Source organism: Sinohyriopsis cumingii, chromosome 17 (genome assembly GCF_028554795.1).
Source record: "Sinohyriopsis cumingii isolate HCF-2022 chromosome 17, ASM2855479v2, whole genome shotgun sequence".
In the NCBI taxonomy this organism is placed as follows: Eukaryota; Metazoa; Mollusca; class Bivalvia; order Unionida; family Unionidae; genus Sinohyriopsis; species Sinohyriopsis cumingii.
In genome coordinates, this window is record NC_142977.1 from 107,765,868 (window position 1) to 107,792,029 (window position 26,162).

Consider the following 26,162-nt stretch of genomic DNA (forward strand, 5'->3'; position numbering starts at 1 on the left):
GAACCATTATTCTCCTTTTTGTCAAGGCATCATCTTTTAAAGCATACAATCCTCGAATCACCAAAGATTTTGAGATAATTGTCACCGTACGAAAGCCTGATTTCAACATCTCTCACAAATTATGTCCTCGTTGTCCAAATACTCCTCGGTACACAGAATACACGGGTTAAAATCCTGAATCGTTTCCGAAGATGTAACTTCACGTTGAGTTGTCCTTTAGAGAAGAGTATATTGTGTTGAAGATCTCTTCTTATACTAATATTCACGCTGACAAATACGATTTACTGATAGGAAAATAATGAGAAAGCACATGTAATCGAATAATGAGATACGTGTTTCCTTCTTCGTCTTTAGAAGCTATGGAAGAGTCCACTGTGTAAGGAATGACTCGCAGCAACTGAGAAACTGAACATGTTTATTTTGGCCGCAGTAAATACAGAAGAAGGCAACGATGACGACGAAGGAGAAGTAGAAGTCCCTTTGTAGAAGGGTTTCCATTTTTTCTTCAGATGTGGAAAAACTTGTCATAATCAGGTTTCGCTGGCATGAATAGTAACGAAGGAATAGGAGATAGAAATAGGAACTGGAGACCATCGTGAATAGAAGTTTTCGTGAGAATGTGCGATTTCCTCTCTCTCTCTCTCTCTCTCTCTCTCATGGGTCCATGTTTTAATTATTTCTTCTTCTTGGGATAGATTGACATGAGTATGAACTCACTGCCATTCTTTTCTTTTTATATATTTTGGATATAGGTTTCTATGGTGAGTTTGCTTTGTTAGCTTTGGTTACATTAGTACGATACCATCATAGAAGCGAACGAATAATTACATCTAGAGAATCAGTACCACTCTGTTTCAATATCATTTGTTTTTTCGTTTGAGTATCGATTTGTGGATCGGTTAGTTGTGTCAAGGCTAATGTAACTTGTTTCTTTCCAAAACACGTTCTGTTTGATGAGGAATGTGAATAATTCCCTGTAGTGCCTGAAGCGCTGCAACGGTAAAGCATCGTAACACTTCATTTTCACTGGCTTCTAATAAACGTGAACGGACGTGTGCATGTTTTCGAGAATGGTGGCATACGGTGCAAACAAATCAGTTTGACATGTGGATGCCATTGAAAGGAAACTATGTTGAATAATATCAGAGAGGAAAGGAGTGATTTGTGTTTTTAGAGTTTTTTGACACACAAAAACAAGGAAGTGGACTTGTAAATGACTGGACCTCTTCTTTACACCAGTCGTGAAAGAAATCCATGTAAAATCTCAACAAAGAATTTGGAATAGTAGGGTATAAATCGACCAGTAATGCATATGGTGTTTTAGTGGCTTCGTCATAAGCATACTTCGGCCACGGTGTTCCTAACTGTCTGCCAAGACTTGAACTTCAGATTGATCTCGTGGACGTTTAAACCACACGACAAAATGACCACTGAGATAAATTCTGGGTAATGTAAACAAGACTGACGTATTCCTAACATTTCATCGAAGATGATTATATGCGTTTGACTAGAGCGAGACACGGTTCCGTGGTCTTCGCCATTAATCCCTTCTTCAAACGAAATGTATTTTTCTTAACTTTCTTTTAGTAACGTGTATGCCGCTTGCCACTCTTCGTAACACAACGCGTTATGTTATGAATGACGATCGAACAAAAGTTATTTGTGTTCGATCAAACGTTTGACGAATTTGTTTTTTCCTGAACCACTTGGTCCAGCAATCAACATATTAAATTGGTGAGAAAAATATTGTTCCTCGCAACTTTGACGATCTGACCTCTCGTCGATCATTTTGAGAAAGGAGGATGCACCAAAACACGACACATTTGATACATTTTGTATATATCATTTGTTATGATTTTCTTACGATACAAGAAACTTATTTAAAAGAATTCTCTTTTCTTTTTGTAGGTAGTCATTCAAACTCGTCTTTATCAAAGTCAGACACCTTTTTTCCATATGTCGAATATATTACCGCTATGTCCTATGAACTTAAACTATGCAACAAGACAATGTAAAACCCAACAAACATTCAGTTTTCTTAAATATGAAATTAAAAAGGTGAAAGACATTAAAAAATAACTTTCAGTGAGGTGTGAGTTCCTAGAATATTTCATAAAAGATCTATCAATTTCAATGTAATCCGGAAACGATCCAAATGTATTCCGAATGAAGGTTCTAATGTGCTGATGTGCTGGCACCACTGAATAACTGTTATATTATCCAAAAACTTTTACTTCAAGGTAAATCCAATGAAAGTTAGAATATCACTAATGTCCCTGAATTGTTTCGCTATAATCCAACGAAAGTATTATTATCCAAGTCCTTGAATCTTTTCACAATAATCCACCAAGACATTGTATTTGTAGAATAAATTATTTTCCGCTCTGCAATTTCAAGGTACAAATAATAAATAAATCGCGATTCCTCTCATGACTCTTACAACACTGTGACATAACTGAAGGATGAGAGAGCTTCGCTTTATTTTCTTTATATAATCACAAACTGTGCATTAAATCAACAATTCAGAATCACTAGAAAAGATTCCAGATTTAAATTATTCGGTATTGCCAACTATTTTAACAGTCACGGTCTGACTTTTTTAAGTATTGAGCCAGTTAACAACTATGGCATGCAAAACAGTGTGTGTGTGTGTGTGTGTGTGTGTGTGTGTGAATATTCCTATCCTTTTCAGCGGTGATAGTATGTTTGCTTATATGTGAGCACTCCTACCTTTTTTCTCCTCACACTCCGAGTATGATAGTATATAAATATAGTTATGTGTATGTGTATGAATATTCGTTTTCTCTCCTTACACTCCACATCTAGGGTTATAGGGATTTTAATGGTGGCAGGAGTGGTAGCTGTAGTTTAAGTTTTATTTAACTCCCTTCTTTTTCATCCTAGATTTTGACTAAATGGGTGTGGGTGATGGTCAGATAATGTGTATATTGATTCAATGGACATTTAAAACAACACGTTTTTCCTTGTCCCTAGATGGTTATACTCTCGTTAAACCTATGGACATTTTTAACATTACGTTTCCTATTGTTCTTATAAATGCCTAATGGTAAATATACATTCCCCAAAAGTGACTTTATATGGACATACTGGTAATTTCCCATTGTCTCCCGAGTGTCACATTGCCACCTATCGTCGGCCTATACCAGTGAGGATGGAAATTCTACCATCCATGATAAAGTTACATTGCAAAAACAGTTTTAGCTGGACAAGCAGCAATGAGCCATGTATTGTTGTTGTTGTTTTTGTGTGGTTTAACGCCATTTTTCAGCACGCGATAGGCTATGCATGGCGGCCAGTATTAATGGTAGAGGAAGAACCCAGGAAAACCCCGGGAAGAACCACCGACCCACGAGAAGCTACTGGCAAGCTTTCTCACATACCCACATTGGCCGAATCCTAGATTCGAACCCACGCAGACAGAGGTGAGATGGCAGTGATCCGTAACGGAGAGCGCTTTAGACCACTCGGCCACTCGGGGCCCCGAGCCATGTATTATCTAAATGATAATGTAAATCGAATTCAACCAAGGTCTCATCAGTATTAAACTGTATGTGAAAGTTGGTTGTAGCCCAAAGACGGGATGAACGGGTCTTCAGGAGCCATATCTCATCTAAATGAAGTGATGCAACACTGTAAATAAGTCTTTCAATATTTAATCATAACCAGCTAATATGCAAAATATAGGTACAATCCAATAGTTCTTAGTAAATATATGCTGTGGAAATCAAATTAATTAGGGTGGGGAATCAGGGGGGCCATAACTCATGTAAACGATTTTTTTTTGGCAATCCATGAAATAGGCTCACTAAGTTTCTTATGAAGATAAAGTTCCACACAAATTTGGTTTGAACTTCCTAACAAATATCTTCGGCAAAACTATGCTGTGGGAACCAAAGTCACGTGAACAGTCATCGAGGGGACATAACTCACGTAAATAATGCTTTGACGCTGAAAATCAAACTCGATCAAGGGCTCCTCCGTAAAACTTTGCGAGACAGATCTTGTTGAAACCCGAAAAGCCCAAGTAAACTTATGCGGAAACTAAAGTTAAACGGTCCGGCATTGGTGTTGTAGAACCCTGAACTCGAACTCACTCAATGGTCTCATCGGAATAAGCTGTATCAAAATTCATATACATAAAGACACAGAAGACAAAACCTGTCAAAATCTTCAGGTATCATCAACATAAAGTTTTATACCAAATTTGGTTTAAATCGATCAATTTATAATAGAGTTATCTGGCGGAAACTATTTTTTGGACGGACGGACAACGTGATTACTACGGGGAATCCACAGACTTTATCGAGCGGGGTCCAGTTTATTAATGATTGAAGAAAGAAGTATACTTTTATCTTATGTGCAGTCGACATATTAAATCAATTATTCTTCGTTCCCCCCACGCTTGAGGCAAATGGCATGGTGACGACATAGGAACGAAGGTCACGGTCTGAATATCAAACAGTTTAAGCACGTTCATGTATGTACACATGAATAATGCTTGACTTCACGGGACAGAAAGAAGATGGATGGATCCAATAATAAGCTCAGATGCATACAATTCACGTGTTTGTATACGAATGACTAACACTCACAAGTAGTTAGTGATACAGATTTATATTTTCATGTCTTTACCGCGATTTATATAATTACCGATTCTTTTTATTTTCCTTTATTTTTTTTTTATTTTTTTATTCTCAGACTCCAGTTCAGATAATTCAGATGCCTCGTGTTGTTGTTTTTCTTCTCCATTTATAATCATTTACTTCGTTCCTGAATACTGAAAAAGAACCATTTTTATCCCGGCGAGTTTTGCAAAGAGCCATAACTCGTGTTCTGTTCTTATGCCAAGTATTGAGGCCATGAAGAGAAAAAAAAAAAAACATTCTTAGAGAAATATAGAGTGTACCTTTAGAGATAATCGAAGCTATACTTTAGTTAATAAAGATCCTTAGTCTTGTGGTACAAACTGTTTGTTGATACACCAGTTAAAGCAAAGAAGGGTATAAAAAAAGCTATAGTAAACTGTATTGGCAAAAAAGTAAATGAATCAAGACACCTAAGCACGGGTGCCTGCAATACGGGCAAGTATTTTTTTGGGGGGGGTCACCTGACCCTCCCACCCACCCCACCCGTAAAACTTAATAGCTGAAAACTACGTGTTTGCCCACCACCACCCCAATTTCATTATACGGGCGCCCCTGCATCTGTGGGACAACTATCATCACAACAAAGGCTATAAAAGAATCCAATGATTTGTGAAAACAACCATATATCTTATTAATTGTGGTAAGAAAATTACTATGTTCAGGCCATTCACAAGATTAAAGGCAACATAAGAATTAAAGCAACTCAGTGAACTGAAATGATTTGGCTGGTTTGGTTTGGTGTTTAACGGCGCAGAAAACAACAACAACAACAAAATAAAAAAAAATAAGTAAGTTATTTAGTACTGAAGTTGTTTGAGCAAAACGCCTTGCCAAAGAATCAACCATCGTATCCAATACCGGCTGATCCGGTAAAGCGCCTTGCCCAAGAATCAATCATGGCAACCAATACCAGCTGATACGATTGTTCGAACCCACATTCTTTCAGTCGTGCGTCCAGCACGATAACCACTTCGCCACCGTCTCGATGTACACTCAAAACTCAGTTTCAATACGATGGCGTGAACCTTACATCATCATATGATAATGCTATAACAAGTACTTTCAATATAATTGTCACTGAAGTAGCAAATAAATTTGGCGTATCAAGTAAAGTGCAAAATATGCTGAGCCTCCACAGCTTGGAGGAACATATGAAAAGCTTCTTACGAAAACTATTTGACTTTTACACAGAATCAACACATCCAAATCAGCAGGAGTAGATGGAATAGGAATCAGAACCTGAAAAGCTTCTACTGTCAAAATATCAAGATCACTTGCTTATCCTGTCAACTTGATCACGTACACAAAATTTTGCCCTGACTCCCCCGCAAGAGAATAGGACTGTAGAAAAGACGATCCATTCAACCAATGACCTATCTTCATGAGACTATCGGCAAGTCTGTATAGAAAACGCTAATTCGGAGTCCTTCCGTTATTACATGTGTACCACAGGATCCATTTTAGGGCCACTATTATGTATCATATTTGTAAATAATTTGCCCCCAACGAAAAAAAAAATATTTTATATGTTTTGAAAACAAGGACCTTAAATAATACCTCCAATTAATAAGCTTTGGGAGACATATTGTGACGTGCTAGGTCGTAAACTATAAAACAAGACATGTTAAAACCAAACAAGCATTACATTTTCTAAAACATATTTTTTCCCCCCTGAAATATAAATTCAAACAAATTGGAAGAATTTAAAATAACTTACGGCATGTATGATTTTTTATATTTCCTAAATGTACCATCAATTTCACAGTATTCCTGAAACGATCCAAAGTTATTCCGAATGAAGGTTCTAATGTGCTTTTGTGCTGTGCTAGCACCACTGAAGAAACACTGTTCTAAAATCCTAAAGTTTTACCTCAACGTAATCCAGTGAAAGTTGAATGTCACTAAAGTTCTTGGCTGTTTCATGTAATACTACGAAACTGATTAAATATCCCTGTCCTGGAATAATTTAAAACTAGTCCAGCAAGGTAATGTCTGTTCAGAATAAATGGTTTTTCCTCTCTAAAATTTCAACGAACAAATTATAAATAAATCAAAATTCCTATTTGACTCTTACAAGACTGATTAGAACTGAAGAATGAGGACGCTGTACTTTAATTCTAGTATACAGACACCATATGCGTATCAAATAAACAAATCTAAATCACTAAAAATGATTCCCGAACATTTAAATTATCTTATTGTGAAATATCTTTACAATCATGGTCTGACGGTTTATTTGTAGCCATTGAGCCAATCAACAACTAGTGAATACATGACATATCTACATAACAAATGCAATCCCTAGATCACGCTATATTGACATGACCTACATTCAACTAATGCATTGCGTACTTTGACCGAATCAGTTGTTGTCATGAACCTGGCAACTCGACCCTGATTTATGAATGTGAAAGTACCATGTACTCTTCTTTCTTCTCATAGTGCAGGCCAGTCATAGAATTATAGAATTAAAAAATAAATGTCATTAACCCAAATGACTTAAATATAAACTATATTATACATTAATGTATGATATAGATATCCGTAAAAATGTATCGTTAAAAACATGAAATGGAACACGCATGTTGATTATTTGTGCAAATCCATATTTGCCGCTATATCACTGCTAGACAACATTAAAAAAATTCTTACCCCATGACATCAGAGAGCAGTATCTGAATGCATGCGTTTGACCTACTATATACAATCATGCAACAATTTGGGAAACTGTACTAAATCACAACCAAACTATAGATACGTCAGAAGATGTTTCCTCGGAATAGTTATTTTTCATGGTTGCATAATAAAAATGTTTAAGAGTTATGATTGTTTACAAACGCATTCATTGAATAGCAGCTAATTAACTCCGAAATCTCTTCAAATTTTGAATGATAAACAACGTTACTTACGATCTGAGCCTCTAAGTAACTTTCTAATTCCAAATGCACAGAATTATTAAAAACGTATTTTTAGTAATCTGGTTCCATTGCCGGGAATTTGTTACTATAAACTGGTAAAGCTGCACACAGTTTGCAAGAATTTAACTATAAATATGCACTTGACATTAGGCGATAATTGTTGTTTATCTTTGTCTTCTTATATTCCTTCTTTCTTTCTTCTTTCTTTATGTTCTTTGACTTCTACATTTATATAGTATGTTATTTCACGACTGTGTTATTTAGATATTATTTTTAGTCCAAATGTTTGTAACATAACGTTTCTTACTTTATTGATTGGTTTCAAAAGAGAACATTTTAGCTAAATATGTCACCCTCTTTAAATGAAGTGTATTATTATTATTATTATTATTATTATTATTATCATTATTATTATTATTATTATTATTATTATTGAACACTGCGAATTAATGTAATGTGCTGATTTTTACTGTATGCGATTTGATGCATAAAGTCATTTAAATAAACACCTATAAATAGTAATGAATTGGCACATCTTTAAATATAGTTCATTTGAACATTAAATTTGAAATTGACGGATTTTTTTCTGACTCTCGTGTCGTTTACTCACAATACCTCCCATCCATGTGTAGTCTTATTGCAAACGGTCGCGATGTGCGTGCTTGTTTCATCAACACCAACAGCAGCAGCAACAATTACTACTACTAGTACTACTAGTGATGTTACTACTACGACTACTGACAAGCAGCATGTGGGTGTCTGATGTGACTACATAAACTTCAATCATCAAAACCATCAATGTCCTCCTTCACCTCCTCCTCCTCCTCTTCCACCTCATCGTTGTATACTTTATGAACAGCACAAATCGATTTATTATTACTCTCAGACACACACACACACACACACACACACACACATATATATATATATATATATATATATATATATATATATATATATATATATATATATATATATATATATATATATATATATATATAAGGGGAGGAAAAAAGGGTAAAAGTCAAGCAGGTAATCATGGAAGTTATAAATACTGGCTCTCTCAACGCTGTGCTCCGCTATATACTCGGGAGTGCCTTAGTCTTACTTTTTAGGCATACCCACACACACAATTACAATTCGGCCGTCCTCGGTTCTGATCCTCTATCGCGCAGCTCGAGGGTCAATGAATGAATTAAGCTGTAGGAGCGTACAACTGAAATGTAAATTTACCATTGCAAACTGGGGAATGCGGGGTCATGGAGTGACTCGAGTATGAGTCTCAATAATAACATTGAGATGAATCCATCGAGTTCTCGATATCTGGTGGCAGATTATATCAATCACAGACTTCAAAAGCAGGGATATACGTGGCCGAACTGTCCTCCTTTGGGAACCGCCGGCACTATCTTGCACATTACTATGCGAACTATTGGAGATGAATTTGAAAACCGATACAGGGAACAGTTTGACGATTTAGTTCATCAGTTACATATTACACCAGATATTGCGTATTCTACATTTGTTAGCGTTGCAAATGAACTGTTCGTGGATGGTACAAACTGGGGGAGAGTGGTTGCTTTATTCGCATTTGGTGGAGCAATCGCTGTTCAGTGTGTGGAAAAGAATTTGGTACATTTGGTGGACTCAATTTATGAATGGCTAGCTACGTATATTGATAACACAATACAGCATTGGATTAACAGCCAGGGAGGATGGGTAAGTTTCAATCTAATCTAGAGCTGAAACGAATAACCGAAAATAACTTTTTGTGGATATTCGAATAGAAAATCGGTATTCTTGGTTTCTTTATCGATAAAGGAACCAAGGATTTAATGCTGTGGGTCAAATGTAGCAACAGCTACACCCATACTCAACCGGCATCCATACATATCAGATTGTTCAAGCAATGCTCAGCAGCATTTTGTAAAAGAAACAAGCACTGCAAAAGTTAAATTGTGCAACATCAAATTAGTTTAGAAGGTAGACCAGCACGTAGATTTCCACTTTATTTTGTCATGATATTACCAGTATAAGAGACCAGTATGGCGAGGCAGTGTTATAGAATGGATCTTTCTGCAGAAATACTTTCGTACTATCGACAGCTTTTTAGTAATTAAGTAGTGAAATCCCACTTTTTTAGTATTAATTCCTTTCTGAATAGAACACCTGTTTGTCCATCATCTGCTGACCTGTTTTTTTAAATTGTGATGCATACATAGAAGGTAGCTTCATCCCAAGGGAAGACTAACGCGTGGAGTTCCTAATGATACAGTCCTTGCTAGATGGTCTCCATGCATAAATCTTACCATGTTGTCATGCTGCCTTCTGCACATGTCAGCAATTTCTAAAAAGGTTGTTGTTGTTGTTGTGGGGTTTAACGCCATTTTTCAGCACACGATAAGCTATACATGGCGGCCAGCTTTATGGTGGAGGAAGAACCCAGGAAAGAACCACCGACCCACGAGAAGGTACTGGCAAGCTTTCTTACAGACCCACATTGGCTGAAACCGGCGCAGACAGAGGTGAGATGGCAGCGATCCTAACAGAGAGCGCTTTAGACCACTCTGCCACTTGGGGCCCCTTCTAAAAAGGTCAACAGATGATGGACAAACAGGTGTTCTGTTCTAACAGGAATTATTTACTAAAAAGAGCCAGAGTTTTGAAGGATTTAATGCTATGGGTCAAATGAAGAGGGGATTTTACTTGTCAGTCAGAATACAATTATTAAGTACAGAAAGCTGCTGATAGTCTGAAAGTATTTCTTCTGAAACATCCATTTATAACGTACTGCCTCATCCGGTTGGTTTACGCTACCAGTAATGTCATAGAAAGAAAGCAAGAAGAAATCTACTTATTGGTGTAGTTTAGAAGCATACAACATCATTTCGCTAAATCACCCAAAATTCAGACACCCACTCCAGAGCTCAGGACATTTTGTTTCCAAGCACTAGTCCCTGTCTTCACTTTACTCAACACAGTTCATTTATCCAAAACACTACTTTTTATAAAACTACAGGCACCAGTTGCAAGTTTGATACTAAAATGATCACAAATCTTGAATTGGGATGAGTAATTAACAGTAATGTCAGAGGATGTGAGGTTTTCCTGACCCATGCCATTCATGGGGTAATCATGATATCTGAACTCTGAATTGTCACATTTCTCACATTTCTGTTTTATGTCATTCTTGAAAAGATATGTAACACAGCAAACTCAGCAAAGCCTTTATGTATCAGTCATTCTAAGCAAATGCAACTCCATTTTTTCTGAACATTGATCAATTGTTTTTGCATAAATTGTCTTCAATTTATCACTCATCAGTCAAGATACAAGTATTTTCAGTGTGATTTTGCAAGGATTGTGTGAAGTCAATAAATACCAAGACCAAAATGAAAGAAAAGAGAAAAAGACAGACTTTATATCTTTCTTAACTTCAACAAAATGAATTTGATAAGAATATTCAAGAAATTTTTATACAGCCCTACCTAAAACAACAACTGAACTGAATTAGTTAAAGCCAGTTTGGAAGTACACAGTATCTTCCCTACAGTTGCACCGTAAATTAGAGTGTTTACAGTCTTCAAATGACATATCGTTGTTGCATACTATGATATGCCTTAGGCTTGTTATCCAGCCTGTGACATATCTTAATATTTCATGTTACTATCAACAGTTGGGAAAGAGCAACAAAACAACAAAACAACAAAAAAATCATACAACAAAAAGATAGCTTTATTCCTTGAGGCAGTATTTGTCATTATGAAATGAGTTCTGTACAATGCAGTTGTGGTATTCATTTTTTTTGTCTGCTTCTTATTTTATTTATTTTGTATTTTAAGTGATGTAGCTCAGACCTAAAAGTAAAACAGCATTGTTTGTGATTTGCAGACTGGACAGATATTTGCCTGTTGACACTAGAAATGTTTTCAACCATAAAAACCAACAAAATTAATTCTGGGTTTCTGAATGTTGTGACCAGTCGAAATTTAATTTTGTTTGTATTAGGTAGGAATCAAGGTTATTAAGAAAACGTGAGTGGAGAGTGGAGTGGAGGTATGAAGCCTCTAGAGTAGCATACACGGCTCCACCACTCCAACATCAACCCATTCCATTGTGACCAAAATGCAGAAAGAAGCATACCATGAATGTCACTTTATATACCAGCGACATGTTTAATAGTCCTTTTTGTTGATATCTGAAGTTTGTGGGTAAAACCATTTTGCTTCTTGCAATAACATTCACCTTGACATTTAACCCCAAATCAATAGGCTTCTTATTTACGCCCAGTGCAAGCCATCACATAATTTGGTAGCTGTGGATGGTGGGATTCTTAGTTACTGTGCAGAAGCCATTTTTCTTTGTTCACTCACAATGACTTTTAACCTTGCAATTGAGTGCAAGTCATCAATATTGTGTGTTAATTATGGAAACAAAATTGGTAACAGAAAAATAGATACATGGGGAGGTCATGTCATAATGTGCTCTGCTTTGTGGCTGAGGTAAAAAAAAAAAAAAAAATTCCAACCAACTGACAACAGTTTTGAAGAGCATGAAACTGGAAATGCACAATTTTTTGTAGGCTTCTGGCAGTTTTTAGTTTTGGTTCAGGGTAAAACTCAGATCCAATTCTTCGTGGCTAAAAAGGTGTTTAATTTAAATTATAGGAATACACTTGATTCACTTTTTATGAATCAATTATGTTCTTACAGAATAACAAACAGTTTGGAATGCCTTTTGTCTATTGTCTTCCTTTTTTATATACATGTAACTGTTTGTTAATAAATCCATGCATGATAAATGAAAGTTTGGAATAAAACAAGATTGTTACACTCTGTGTATGCTGTATTGTTCTATTTGCATTACCACATTTTTGCAGCGTGGCCAGTTCAGATTTGATTGTGATTCCATTCATAGACTTAAGTGTTCCACAGGACAAATGTGGACTGCATATAAAGGTAGCTGTTGATTGTTTTTTTAAGATTTGGCATACATTAGACAGCTGTTGAATTTTTCCAGCTGTGTTAATCCATCTTCCTGCCTTTGCTGATTCTTAAGCTTATTTAAATATAATATATTCTTGAATTATTTATCATTTTTAAACAGAATCCACTACATTCTATGGTAGGAACATTGTAAAAGAAAAGGTGGAATCTAGTCCACACATGATCTCTTATGTTATGGAATGTGCCTATCTTTGAGCTGTCAATCAACTATGTTGTGGTGTAATTTAACTCTAGCTTCTAAGTATACAATCTTTTCAATGTCATTTTAATCAGTAATCTGTCATTTATTTAATTGTTCTCAAATAATGTTAGGGCATTACTGAATTGTTTAACTTGGGGAAGGCATGTGTAGAATGATAAACAGAATGTGTGCAGTATTATTATAGTCAATTGGAACTGAAGCAGAAAGAAAGCTGAACTTGTATTATTTAAAATAAATGATAATTACATTGTATTCATTATCTGGGCTGTGATTTGCACCCATTTAACTGAGAAAATATGTTGGGAAAGGAATTTCAGTTGCTTATTGGGAAGATTTCTATATATTAAGATATTTTTATACAAATGAAAACAGCAACTAATTATCCCCACAATCCTTTTATCAATTCATGTTATTTTATTGAAGTTGTTTGAGACAAGGGTTCCACAGAACACTAGGCCATATATGTTTTATGTGAAATTTACATTACTTTCGAAAACATGAACTCAGATCTTTACGATTATTGATTCCACCACTTCTACCATAACAACCGTGAAGATGAAATTACCATATTTACTCGTTTAAAAGATTGGTTCATCTGCTAGCTGCATAGATGTATCTCAGCTATCATACAGATGTAATGTCCCACTAGTACAAACAGTAGTACAAACATAGCAACTGATCTGCTGGGGCATTATTTAACATCAGATCGGGGTCAGTGTTGTTTGCAGTTGGACCTAAGCATATACGGTATGAGACAAAAGCGTTTGCTAAGTTGCACCTTTTACGTACTGTAGAATGTCATGAATTATGTTCAAAGTATTACTTCAAGTATTTCAATAGGCACAAAGATTATAACATTGGCTTTGATCCAAATGAAAACACTTTTCAAATCCATTCCCCCCGCGCACACACACACACACACATTTATATTTAAGGTAGGTAAGAAAAGAGATTTATTGAAAATTCTGGAAATTAGTATCATACCATTGGTCATTACTGAAAAAAAATCTTTTGAACCTGGAAAAGTTTCCTTTTTTAAGCAGACATTATGACTGAGGTGTAATTTTTGAGTGAAAAAAGTATAAATTTTGTGTAATGTTCATTCATAGTTAGATACTTTTACCATCTGAGGAACCTTCCTTCCGGAGACACTGACATGTGGTTGTAAACTATGGCAGATGTTCCTTGACCTGGAATTATTTAATTGCTTCTCCTACTTAGGCACTCTGCTTTTCATTACTTTGGTTGGGGGAGGGGGGCGAGTGGCCAAGTCGTCTAAAGTGCTCTCCGTTACGGATCACTGCCATCTCACCTCTATCTGCGTGGGTTCAAGTCTCGGATTCAGCCAATGTGGGTGTGTGAGAAGGCTTGCCAGTAGCTTCTCGTGGGTCAGTGGTTCTTTCTGTGGTTTTCCCGGGTTCTTCCTCCACCATTAATACTGGCCGCCATGTATAGCCTATCATGTGCTGAATAATGGCGTTAAACCCTATAACAACAACAACAACAACAACTTTGGTTTGGCAGCACATTGATTGGATCAGCAAAGATCCAGAACAGATGTCAGCAATGGTTTTTGGCATGGAAGGTGATGTGTGCCATGACTTGCAGACCTGGGTTCACTTCCCAGTAGGGCATGAATTGTACAAGAGCCCTCTATCCTGTATGATAATATTACTGCAGTTAGGCTCCATATGTACATATAACCAAAGTCAGAGAATTCATTTCTGTTGAGTTTGATAAATTACCTGGATTTTTAAAAAAATGTTGGCAGCTGTTATGATACAATATTGATGATTGTGTTCTCATTTCTTTTTATATTACACCTGTAGCTACAATCTTCATCTGTTAGACAAGTAGAAGAATGTTTTATCCATAAGAGGTAACAATTATTCAGGTTTTGTATCACCGAGGTCATCGTTATTATTAAGGTAGCATATTATCAGGTGCCCTAATGAAAATGGTAGGAATAGGGTGAAAAAAATACAGACATGTAGTGGTGGATCTTGCAAGAAAAAATATACAACTGAGAAAAAAAATACCTATGTAATAGCAATTTTTGTTGTTTGCTTGCTTTTAATTGCATTGCTTTCAGTCGTTACAAGTTTGTCTTCAAGTTAACACTATATGCAATCCTAATAATTGACTATAATACCGTTTACAGGTACCATCACTGGTTTATGATAATGATGATCAAGTTTGCATTACTTGTTGAAAATACATGTAGTGCAGTGATGATGGTCAGCACTGTTAGTAACTTAAGGTTTTACCCCACCCACCCCAGGGAAAAAGAAGAAAAATTGGTTCCAATTTCAAATGCATTCCATCCTAAATTTAACTGTTGGTGTGCATGTATTTGAACATTTAAGTTATAACCAGGGATCAAACATACAGATTATATACTGTCCATTCCAGGAATGTTATCTCAGTTTGAACAAAAATACTTGTACATGTTTACACATTTATAAATAGGCACCCTGGATATGCTTTACATATGCATTGGAATTTACCCATTCATGCTTTTAGTTACTTTAAATATGGGGTTGAAATTTTTTGGTAATTTGCCATTGAGAATAAAGCATTTGAGGCAGAGATGTAATGCTGCACCTGAACTTTGTTTATGTCAGTGAAAGAAAAATTTGTATGCCTTTACCTACACAAACATGTACATACAAAGTTATGGAGCTGTACATTTTATAGCCAGTGACAAATGTAATACAGTAGTCCTTCTCTTTAAAGTCCCACTGCATTTTATTTAATGTAGCCTCAGTATTATAAAGTGGGACATAGCATTATTCAGTTATATTGGCCTAATTCAGTTATAATTTAGAGACTTATTTCAGTTAATTTGGTTTTGGGAGGAGAGCATTAATTATAATATCTTATCATATCATATATCATCACATGGGTTTTAATTGTACTCGTTATTGATCAGAAGAGCTAATGCAATGACTTCTTTGTCTAACCATCTAGCATCCATTAGCACAACTTTATTATCATTAGTTCTCCAAAACTATGAGGACTGCCACTATACATTCATACCATTCATGAAATGTACATCCAAAATGGCCAACATTGTAGCCATCTTGGGAGTGTTGTGCCCATCTGACCTTCAGTATGGGAGCCATAACAGCCGTCTTATAAATCTTGTTATTGCTACATTTTATCTTCGCTGTGTTTAACGTCCATGACTGCTTGTGCTGCTGCTGGACCACTCCAGTGGCCTAAGTGGTTACAGTGTCCGATTCAGTTGTGGGAGGTCTAGGGTTTGAACCCCGACTGAGTTATACAAAAGACTTGTACAAAAATGGTATTAGCAGCTGCCTTACTTGGCACTCAGCATTAAGAGGTTAGTGTTAGGACTGGTTGGCCTGGTGTCAGGATAATGCGACTGGATGGGACATGGTACTTCATGTTTGAACCCACGACCTCTGGCATCCGAGGCCAGATGCAACCAGTTGATCATTATTACTGGCATCTTTGTTCTTGATGACCTAGGTGCTTTGTCCTTAACCCGAACCAAACTCCAATGATTTAGAAGATGATGGAATTAATTTAAAATATATTACCTTCATTTTCTATGTATGAATAATATACCTAAAGTAGAGTACCTTAAATGTTTTTGCATGTCCTATCTTGACTCGAAAAATTATCCCTTTAGAGTGCTAGCATCACAACTGCATTTTTCAGTATCATAAAAAAAACAACAGAAAAACAAAACAAAAAAAAATAAAAAACAGCAAGAACCAGGTTGTTTTTAGATATTGAATAATGCAGTGAGATATTGACAAGTAAAAAAGACCCATATTGATGTGACCATCCACAATGAAGGAGAAGCAATAACAAGATTTTCAAGATGGCCATTGTGGCAGCCATATTGGAAATCAGATGGACACTATTTTCATTTAGGACCAACAATACATCACAGTAAATCTTCTGGTGAAAACTGCATGTCAAGATGACTCTGTTCATGTGGAAGAATGATATGGTTTTCAAGATGGCTGCTGTTGTTGCCATTTTGGATTTCAGATCAGCACCATTTTCATTTTAAGACAAACTAGGCATCACAATAAGTATTTCATTGAAAACCACATGTCACTATGACCATCCATTCAAGAGGAGTATTGATAACACAATTTTCAAGATGGCTACTAGCAGTGGTGGCCATATTGGATGTTCCAGCGACAACATTTTCATTTAGAACCAACCTAGACCATGGGCTGAATGTGTGTGGATAGGTTCTGGTAATCACCCTAATAATTTAGAATCAGCGATAACAAACTGTTGTTAATGGACAGATGATGAACAAGAGACCATCTCATAAGCTCTTATCATTTATGACTAGTAGATCTGGTCAGTGACCAGCAGAGCCCCCCACAAAAAAACCAACTATGTTATCATGGGCCGAACACAAAATCATAACTTAAGCCTGTAAAAGTGAAATGCAGATGACAGTAAACTTTTATTGTTTTAATGTTATGGTACTAGGTTTTAATGCCATTTGTCAGCACATTATAGGCAGTACATTGCGGTTAATATATCTGATGAAGGAAGAACCAGGGAGATCGCAAGAAAAACCACCAACCCATGGGGAGCTACTGGTAAGCATTCTCAAATAACTGGATGAACACAAGACTCAAAAACCCACATGGAGAGAGATGGGATGGCACTGATTGGTACCTTAGACTACTCGGTCACCCTTGGGCCCCTGTTCTGGTAATAACACAAATGCAATAAAATCACTTAGTTTGATGATTATAACATGAAAAGTGCTATAGAATTGCACTAAACACACAAACTTTAGCCAAAGCTAGTAAAGCTTGATTAATGAGTGATGGTAACCTGCTTTTATGATGAGGGCAGAGTACTCAACAAGATAAACTGTCTCACCAGTTTTCTTGATTACAGGTATACAAGGATATATACAAGGTAGAAAAACCTATGTAGTTGCAGAGTTAAACGCAAAAACAAAAGCTGACTGTATCATCAGTGCACACACACACATACACACACACAGAAAAAATAGTTGAGAAGCAGTGAGGCTGTACATATTTGTTTTTATATAAGTAGATGCCAACACCAGAACCATGGGAGTACTCTTCTCAGCTTTGCAGAGGTGAGGTAAAAAGTGTACCTCAAGGACTTGTTTACTACCAGCAAATTGGAGATCTTGTGAAATGGTCTTATGAAGTTCAGGAAATTCTGTTTTGGCCAGTAGAACGTCAGTTTCTTTAAGAGACTCATGTTTTGTTTATTTATATTTTTGTACTTGGTGATGGGGTTGCACCACACTTGTTGTTATTTTGACTGATATTTCTCACTTCACTGACTAGGTAAATTGCGCAGGTAAAGTTTATTTCAGAAACACTGACTGTGCTAGGATCATTAAGTTAGATGATTGTTTACATCTGTATTAGTAACACAACCAGTCAACAATGAAAGGTCATTGACCTATTTTTTTCGCATTTTACCTTAAGTGTAGTTATTGAGTTTAGCTTGTGGTTGCATAGGGTCTTTTTCTGTATGCTTTTTATCCTATCTTGAACCAGTAAACTTCGTATGGGAATCCATCTTAATGAGTTGTACATCCGCATTAGAAAAAATATTTCATTATCAATATTTTGTGTATCACCAACTTGGGTTAAATTTTATGTTCAATGTTCATTCCTCTGGCACTGTTTATGATAGATAGAATCATGAAATCACTGATGATAGTACCTATTTTAGTAACAAAAGATGTTCACCATTGCCTGTATATCATCTTTTACTGGCTTTGATTAAAATTTTGCATTTTTTTATTCATACTATCCTGTCTAGAGTCCTATAACTTGGTGGGGTGATGCCTCCTAACACATACTTAAACTATTATTACAAAAAAAAGGTCTCTTGTTCTTCTTTTGGAGTTTAATGCTGTTTCTCAGTGCAAGATATGCCAATATGACTGGTGCAGGAAGAACACTGGAAATAACTGTTAAGAACCACTGACCCACAAGAAACCACTGGCAGCTTTCTCACACTGGCCAAGCTGGAGATTCGAATCCACATGGACAGAGGTGAGATGACAGTGATCAGTAAAGGCGAGTGCTTTAGACCACTCGACCACCTAGTTCTACTAAAAATAAAGAGGTCTTTGTTATATTTATTCTTTGCTTCATTGATGTAGATGAGATTATGTGCATAAAGTTCATTTTTTGGGTGCTGTTCATGTTAGGATCATGAAACTTGATACTTAGATCTTAGGTTGATAGTTTGTGTTAAGATCATGACAGTGTAGGCCTTTGTATGCTGTATACATACTAGCCTAACACAGAAGGACATTTCTGACGGTTGCAGTTAAAGTAGGACTCGATGTTTATTCAGTGGTTAAATGTTCCACGGTTATGTTTAGACTACATTAATGACTGTACATTGTGTATTAATTGGTTATACATTGTATATTTGTTACTGGTTACTCCCATTAGGTTAACTATTGTACACCTGAATGAATAGGTATTGAAAAAGTGGACTGCATGCATTTTATATGAGACCTGGCTATACTGGATAACTGATGCATTACTATGCTTGTAATAGTGGTCAAAGGTGGTGTTTTGGAGATTGTGACCAGAAACATATTTGGGCCTTGATCATTCAGTTGCTTACATATTTTGGTGTCTTGTGTTCAAGAGGATTCTAAACATGAACTTGTTTCTTTCTAAGGTCAAGGTCACCAACATACTACCGCAACATAAATTAAATGGTGAACTATTTTCTGTCTACAGCCCCCCAAAACAAACCCATAGCTTTCACTCACCTGATACTCAAAGTCGGGTTTCCTCTCAGCAGAATCTGGCTTTTAGGGATGGGCAAAGATAATGATCTCCTGGATAAAAAAATGTTTCAGTTTGGAACTTGTCCTGCAGGGTGACTTGGAATTTTGACCTTACTTCCCAAAGACACTGGGACAGCCAATTTGGGTTGGTCTTGGTGGATTTTGAACCAACAACATGTGCAGGATGAGTTTATTTCTCAAACAACTGGGCTACTTTGACTTCCAGAAAGATTGTTTAGCCGTACTGGCCATAAATTGTCTGTTCACACAGGTTTGTTATTGCTAATGCTCTTGGATTAATTACAGGATTGGCTTCATGTTTATCCCAAGGTCTAGTTAGTCCTAAATGAAAATGATGCAGCTCAGATATCCAGTATGGCCACCATAACAGCCATTTTGAAAATCTGTTGGCTATACCTCCAGAATTAATGGTCATATCAATATGGGGTTTTCACTCAAAGACTTCTTAGGAAGTCTGGTTGGTCCTAAATGAAAATAGTGCTAATGTGAAGTCCAGTGTGGCCGCCACATTAGCCATCTTGGAAATCTTATTATCTCTACTACTCCTAAATGGAAAATCATATCAACATGGACTTTGTACCATAAGACTTCTTAGGATGTCTGAAAGATGACTTATAATGTCTGGTTGGTCATACATAAAAATGGTGCCCTATCTGACATCCAATTTGACCACTACAACAGCCAGCTTGAGAATCTTCTTACTACTCCTTGATGGAAAGTATCAATAACGGGTTTTCATCAGAAGACTTCTAATGAAGTCTAGTTGGTATTAAATAGTGCAGATCTGACAATCGAATATGGCCACCATGGCAGCCTTCTTGAAAATCTTGTTAATGCTCTATGTACTACGTTTGAATAAAAACTCGTATCAATAGAAACTCGTATCAGTAGAAAAAGTCATATCACCTGAAGACTACTATGATATCTAGTTTGTCTTGAACGAAAATGGCACCAGTCTGGCATCAAATATGGCTGCTATAGTGAATATACTGAAAATTTCATCACTAATTGTCCTTAATTGATTATTAGATCAACATAAAGCTTTTCGATAAAAGTCATCTAATGGTGTATATTTTGTATTAAATGAAAAGGTTGCTTAGCATGGCTTCCACATTGGTGAAATTAAAAGTTTGTATCATTCAAGAACATCAGAGATAGTTTCAACACTCTGGAGGAGAAGAAATGGTCTCGTCTTTAATTCCTGGAAATTCTTTTCGGACTGTAGAGCATCAGTCCACTTGAGGGACTCTTGTTTTTATGGTATTTTGTTTTTAATGCCTAGTTGCAAGGGACAATGTTTCATGACTTGTGACTTTTGTTGAATTTGTTTTCTGAATGATAAATAATATCTACACTGGCTGCTATAGACTACTGAAAACTTCATTGTCAAGGTATGTAATCATTCTGGATTGACTTATGTATAGAAATAAAGAAACCATCTTTTTTACTTTGGGTTTAAAATGTGTAATAATGCATGGAAAACAAGATGTTGCATGTACTCCAAAAATATATTAGTTTATCCTGACTGATTTTATACATGGCCCGTTAGGTTTACTTTATCTGGTATATTGATATGGAATTAAACCAGATAAACTCTTTGGGATTGGCACAAACCACCAGTGTTGAGACAGTTTTGCTTAATATGCAGTATTAATCACTGATAGCATGATTATTGTGTGGGTGTGTGCAGTACTGATTAACAAGTACCCTATTTTTTCAGATAAATATGTCGCATGTTACAGTTTTCTAAAATTGGACCACTTGTTGGAATACCAAAACTGAAACAGAATTTTTTTTTAGTAACTGTTTGTATTCTGTTTGATTTTAGATCTGTTTAAAGTCAACCTTATCTGTCCTAATCTACACAGTATTTTCCTACTGTTTAATGTGTATGTGACAACAGCACACAGTATCTAACATTTCCACAGAGGCCTACAACCAGATCACCAGAAAAATGCACAGGTGGGTCTTTTTTATTGCACTATATTGATAAGCACTGTGTGGAAATTAAGTGGGGCCATTGATTTCAAGAATTGACTTCAACAGAAGGAATTATTATATGCTTGTAGTACAGTGTTTAAAATTTCAGTCAGCTATCAGACTTGAATTTTAATTGGGTTTTCATGGTGAAATAAAAGGCCTGAATACAGTATAATTGGATTTGCATATTTAATGTAGATGGGTAATTCAAGCCCACACCGAACAATTTCCAAATATTATCTTCGTTTAAAATCTTTATATTTATCTATCTCCAGGTGATCTTATTGGCCACCTGCCCATTAATATGCATGCCAAACTAAGCCATGGTGATCTTATTGCTGGCATGACAGGTTGTGCCACCTTGTCCTTCATCAAGACCCAGTGGGGCTCTCAATCAAAGTAGGGGCTGTCAGTGGGATTACATCAATACCCACTTGTGGATCCAAAAAGAGATATTGTGAAAATTGTCAAAGATAATCATAATTTTCATATATGGATTCATTTTAATTAAAACAAACAAATTTGGTAAATGAAAACGTTCAGGTTTGTCCTATTTTTTGCCTTTTTATATTTACTCTTTAGTCATTGATGTTTCTTAATGTATATTTTCAATGTTGCAAAAATGATTTTTTTATTAAAAAAAACTGATTACCCCAAGGGGTAAAAAATCCTTGCAAAAATGCACTATTTTGGCATTAAATCAAAAGTTATTAATTTATTAAGGAAAAAATTAAGATAAAGAAGTGAACTACTGATTTCATGGAATCAGGACATGATCTAGGACACAGAATTCCATAATGAAGCCCTTTTCTGGTACACTAAAATAATTTAACATACCAGAAGCATTTTTTATATACATTTTGGTGACTACTGGGTAACTGTTGAGATCATAAGCTCCAAGTTCTGGTGTATTATTTTACCACTGAATTTCCATTACCTGCCAGTCATAGAAAAACTTTGAAATGTAACACGAGTTCGTGGTTGTTTGACATAAAATGTTAAACTCTGAATTCAGATAGGTACATAATTTAGACGAGGATAAATAAATATTTCTCTAGCATTTAAGATCTGATTCGTATATTGCTTAACCCAGGTATGCACATATCAATTGTTCGGTACAATTAGTGTAAATCTGTGTACATGTATACCCCAAAAATATTCACGTGCCATAATCAAATCTTTCTGCCTTTTATGATGTTCATGACACAAGTGATATTCTTTTATGTAGTTTGACCAAATTATCTGTTACGATGCTAAACATTTTAATGGGCATGGGTGGAATATTCTATCTGACCAGTGTTTTTTTTAGTTTATCGCAAGGTAATTTTTGTTCAAAGTAAAATGATGGCCTAATGGTCTTTTTTTCTACAAATAGCAAAATACATGTTTGTATGGCTAATGAAATAGTGTTATGATCTGAAAGTGAAGTTGTATAATATTAATAAGAGTATTAACAAAAATAATAAATAATATTTTTTAAAGGGTAGCTCAATTAGTTAAATAGAATCAATCTCCATTGAGGCCCTCTGCTCTCTTCTCCCCCCCCCCCCGCCCGTGGGTATGTGTTATTACATGACCACACACATGTACCATTATTGATTTTATAGTTAAAGAAAGAGAATTGCCTATTCTGTCTCAGTATATTTATAACAAACATTTTCTAAGAATGATTTTTGATTTTTTTTCGCAATGGTGTACTGTCTGTACAATTGAGGTGTTAGGCTTTTTGCTGTTTTATGATGTCTAGTGTGATTGAAATTTTTGACTGAAAACGATGCATTAACCTACATTTGTTTTCAATTTTTCTTTAGCTTGCAGTTATGGATCATAAACTATGGAGGTAGTGACTGTACTGTTTCTTTTATCCCAATATCATTCCCTTTTTTGTATTTGTCCATCACGTCTTACAGCGTTACGGACCGAGTCAAAACCATTAAATATTTGATCAGTATTGCACTTCTCATATTCATATTTTTTTTATGTTAATAATGTATAACCATCAAATTCTCAGCTTCTTATGCAAGTTAGTTGCGATTAGAGGCCCGAGTTTCAAAAATACGCAGGTGTCCCATTCTTTGTACATGTATTCTCAAATTGGCAAACTTCTATTGATGTACATGTGTATAGAGTTTGGTAATAGCTACCTGCGAACATCAAAGTATAATGGAGCATTTCAAGTTATCTGACTTTCCCATGGGCATTGTGCCAGATTTTTTTCCATTATCGTGTGGGTGTATGAAAGTATCTGATTTTGATTTACTGTATATCCACATGTTAAAGTCCCAGTCCATTAGACAATTTATGATTTTATCAATAGATTATGTCTTAAAAGTTAGCTTGAAGTGTAATAAACTTTTGTGGCTTATTTATTGCATCAGTCAGTGAAATTTTGTTGAACAGGTTCTTGACACCGTTTTTTTTTTAAATCACATGTATATATATTAAAGTTCAGTTTAAGTATTTTGGAATGAAAAAAGTAATCATGGCACCATTTTAAGAAACTACGAATCACCACTTTTTAATGGAAGGTTAAATGCTGAATACAGTCAACTTTGATAATATTTTCACATTGTTGACGGTTTTTGATGCTAAAATTATCAAATTTAGTCTCAGAAATCGATCAATTAAAATTATTTTGCTATAGATATATCTTGGGAAATAGTTTCTTTAGGTGCTTTTATTTAATTGGAAATATTGGTTTCTTTTTCCTCACCGTAGATTTTTTCAATGTCATCTCTGAAAGTGTCACAAAATATCACTCAGAAGGAAATTTTGTAAGACAGAGTATTTTGTGGTCAGTTTTGAAGAAAATGATAAACATATAAACTGTTTCATCTGTCTTGTAATATAATCACGTGACCAGTTATTGGAAACCAAAGATCATTGATTTGGATACTTAACATGCATAACACAGAAACCTATATGTACAATGTAGAATTAACCTGTACTTGGAATTTTGCAGTGTTTCTGGTAGGTGAAAATATTCTGTTTACTGTGATCCTATTCAGTGTCATGTACAATGGTCAGACTTAATTATTTCTTGACCTAATTTTAAATAAAGCTCCAAAAGGCGGGAATTAAATTGTTATATTGATTTTCTTAGCATGAATGTTTCCAACCCCACCCCATTGTTTTCAACAGTGCAGTTGTCATTAAAGTACCGTATATGGATCCAACTGACAAACTGCATAGATCCAGATCTGCCACTGCATAAAGCATTGGCAGATTTGGGTCTATGCAGTTTTTTTCGCTTATCAAGTAGAACAGCATGGACCCTAATCTGCCAGCACATTACACGACAGCAGTTCAGGTCTATGTTGTTCGCTGTTGGACCAGACTTATTGGTGAGTATATAGTGTGTGATACAATTTGCAGGGAAATGCAGAATAAATCAGTCTCTCAAATGAAGGAATATCGACTTCTGATTGGATGGAACCAGAACAATGTCAGTTTCACCAGTAAAACCATCAGTATTACCTTACGGAGCATGGCCAAGTGGTCAAGGACACTCGCCCTTACAGATATCTCACATCTGTCCACGTGGGTTCAAGTCTCCGGCTCGGCCAGTGTGGATATGTAAGAAAGCTTATCACTAGTTTTTCTGTGGGTTAGTGGTTCTTACCAGGCTTTTTCTGGGTACTTTCTCCACCAGTTATACTGGCCACCATATATAGACTATTATATGCTGAAAAAATTACATTAAACAACAACATTTTAGAGTTTTACTAATTATTCCCAACTTAATGCAACTGAAATTGTTCATCATTGCATTTGACTGGGATATGACGTTACTCTTGTCAAACATAAAAGGTCAGATAATGGTATGTTAATTTTATAGGAGTTTACAGAAATTTCAAAGATGGCAGACACTATTATGGTATTTGGGTATGGATATTAGCATGTAAGTGAACTTTGCAGAGGAAACGTTATGTGTACACTTATTTTCCTTGTGTCACATAAGAAATCCATTGTAGGGACTGTGTTATCAGTGAGGTCAGATTTATTATGAATTTTAGGTCTTGGTTCGATTTCATTGAATAGGCCTAAAGCTGGAGTATTTTACTCATTCATTCATTATAGTAGATAACTGAATTGCTGTCATTAGTTTTTACAAAGTCGGTCAGTGTGCACGAATGATCAAAACTCACTACAGTGATAAAGCATGTACATTGCTAACTTGATTTGTATCAAAAGATACTTTATAAAAAAAATTAAAGTATTTTTCATTCATTAAGTAATATTAGTTCAGGAAAGAGAAGTTACCTCATATTACAAGGTCATTCATATGTAACGATTTAGAACTTTCCACACCGATATGGTGATCATCACTGCTCTATTCTACATGTACATGAACCTTTAATGTAAAATACCCCCACCCTCATGTCAGCTGTTAGAAAAATACAAGGAAGGAAAGTTTATTATTTCAGTAATTCAGATGATATCAGCCAAGGGGGCCGGTCTGTATTGGGTGAGAGGAGCATCTTTTAATCATGCAAAGATAATTTTAGTGAATATTTCCTGAAGGTCTTTTCAACTGGGGTTATGATCAAACATGGGTGTATA

The 26,162-nt window shown here is 35.7% G+C and overlaps 1 protein-coding gene across 1 annotated transcript in view; it reads left to right on the forward strand.

Annotated features, from left to right (window-relative positions):
• Positions 1–8,719: 8,719 nt before the first annotated feature.
• Positions 8,720–26,162, forward strand: part of LOC149779636 (bcl-2-like protein 2) — a 36,852-nt gene continuing 19,409 nt past the window's right edge. Inside the window, exon 1 of the mRNA XM_089940434.1 lies at positions 8,720–9,304. Within this exon, the coding sequence (XP_089796560.1) occupies positions 8,861–9,304 (444 nt within the window). The 5' untranslated portion in view covers positions 8,720–8,860. The remainder of the gene's footprint in view (positions 9,305–26,162) is intronic.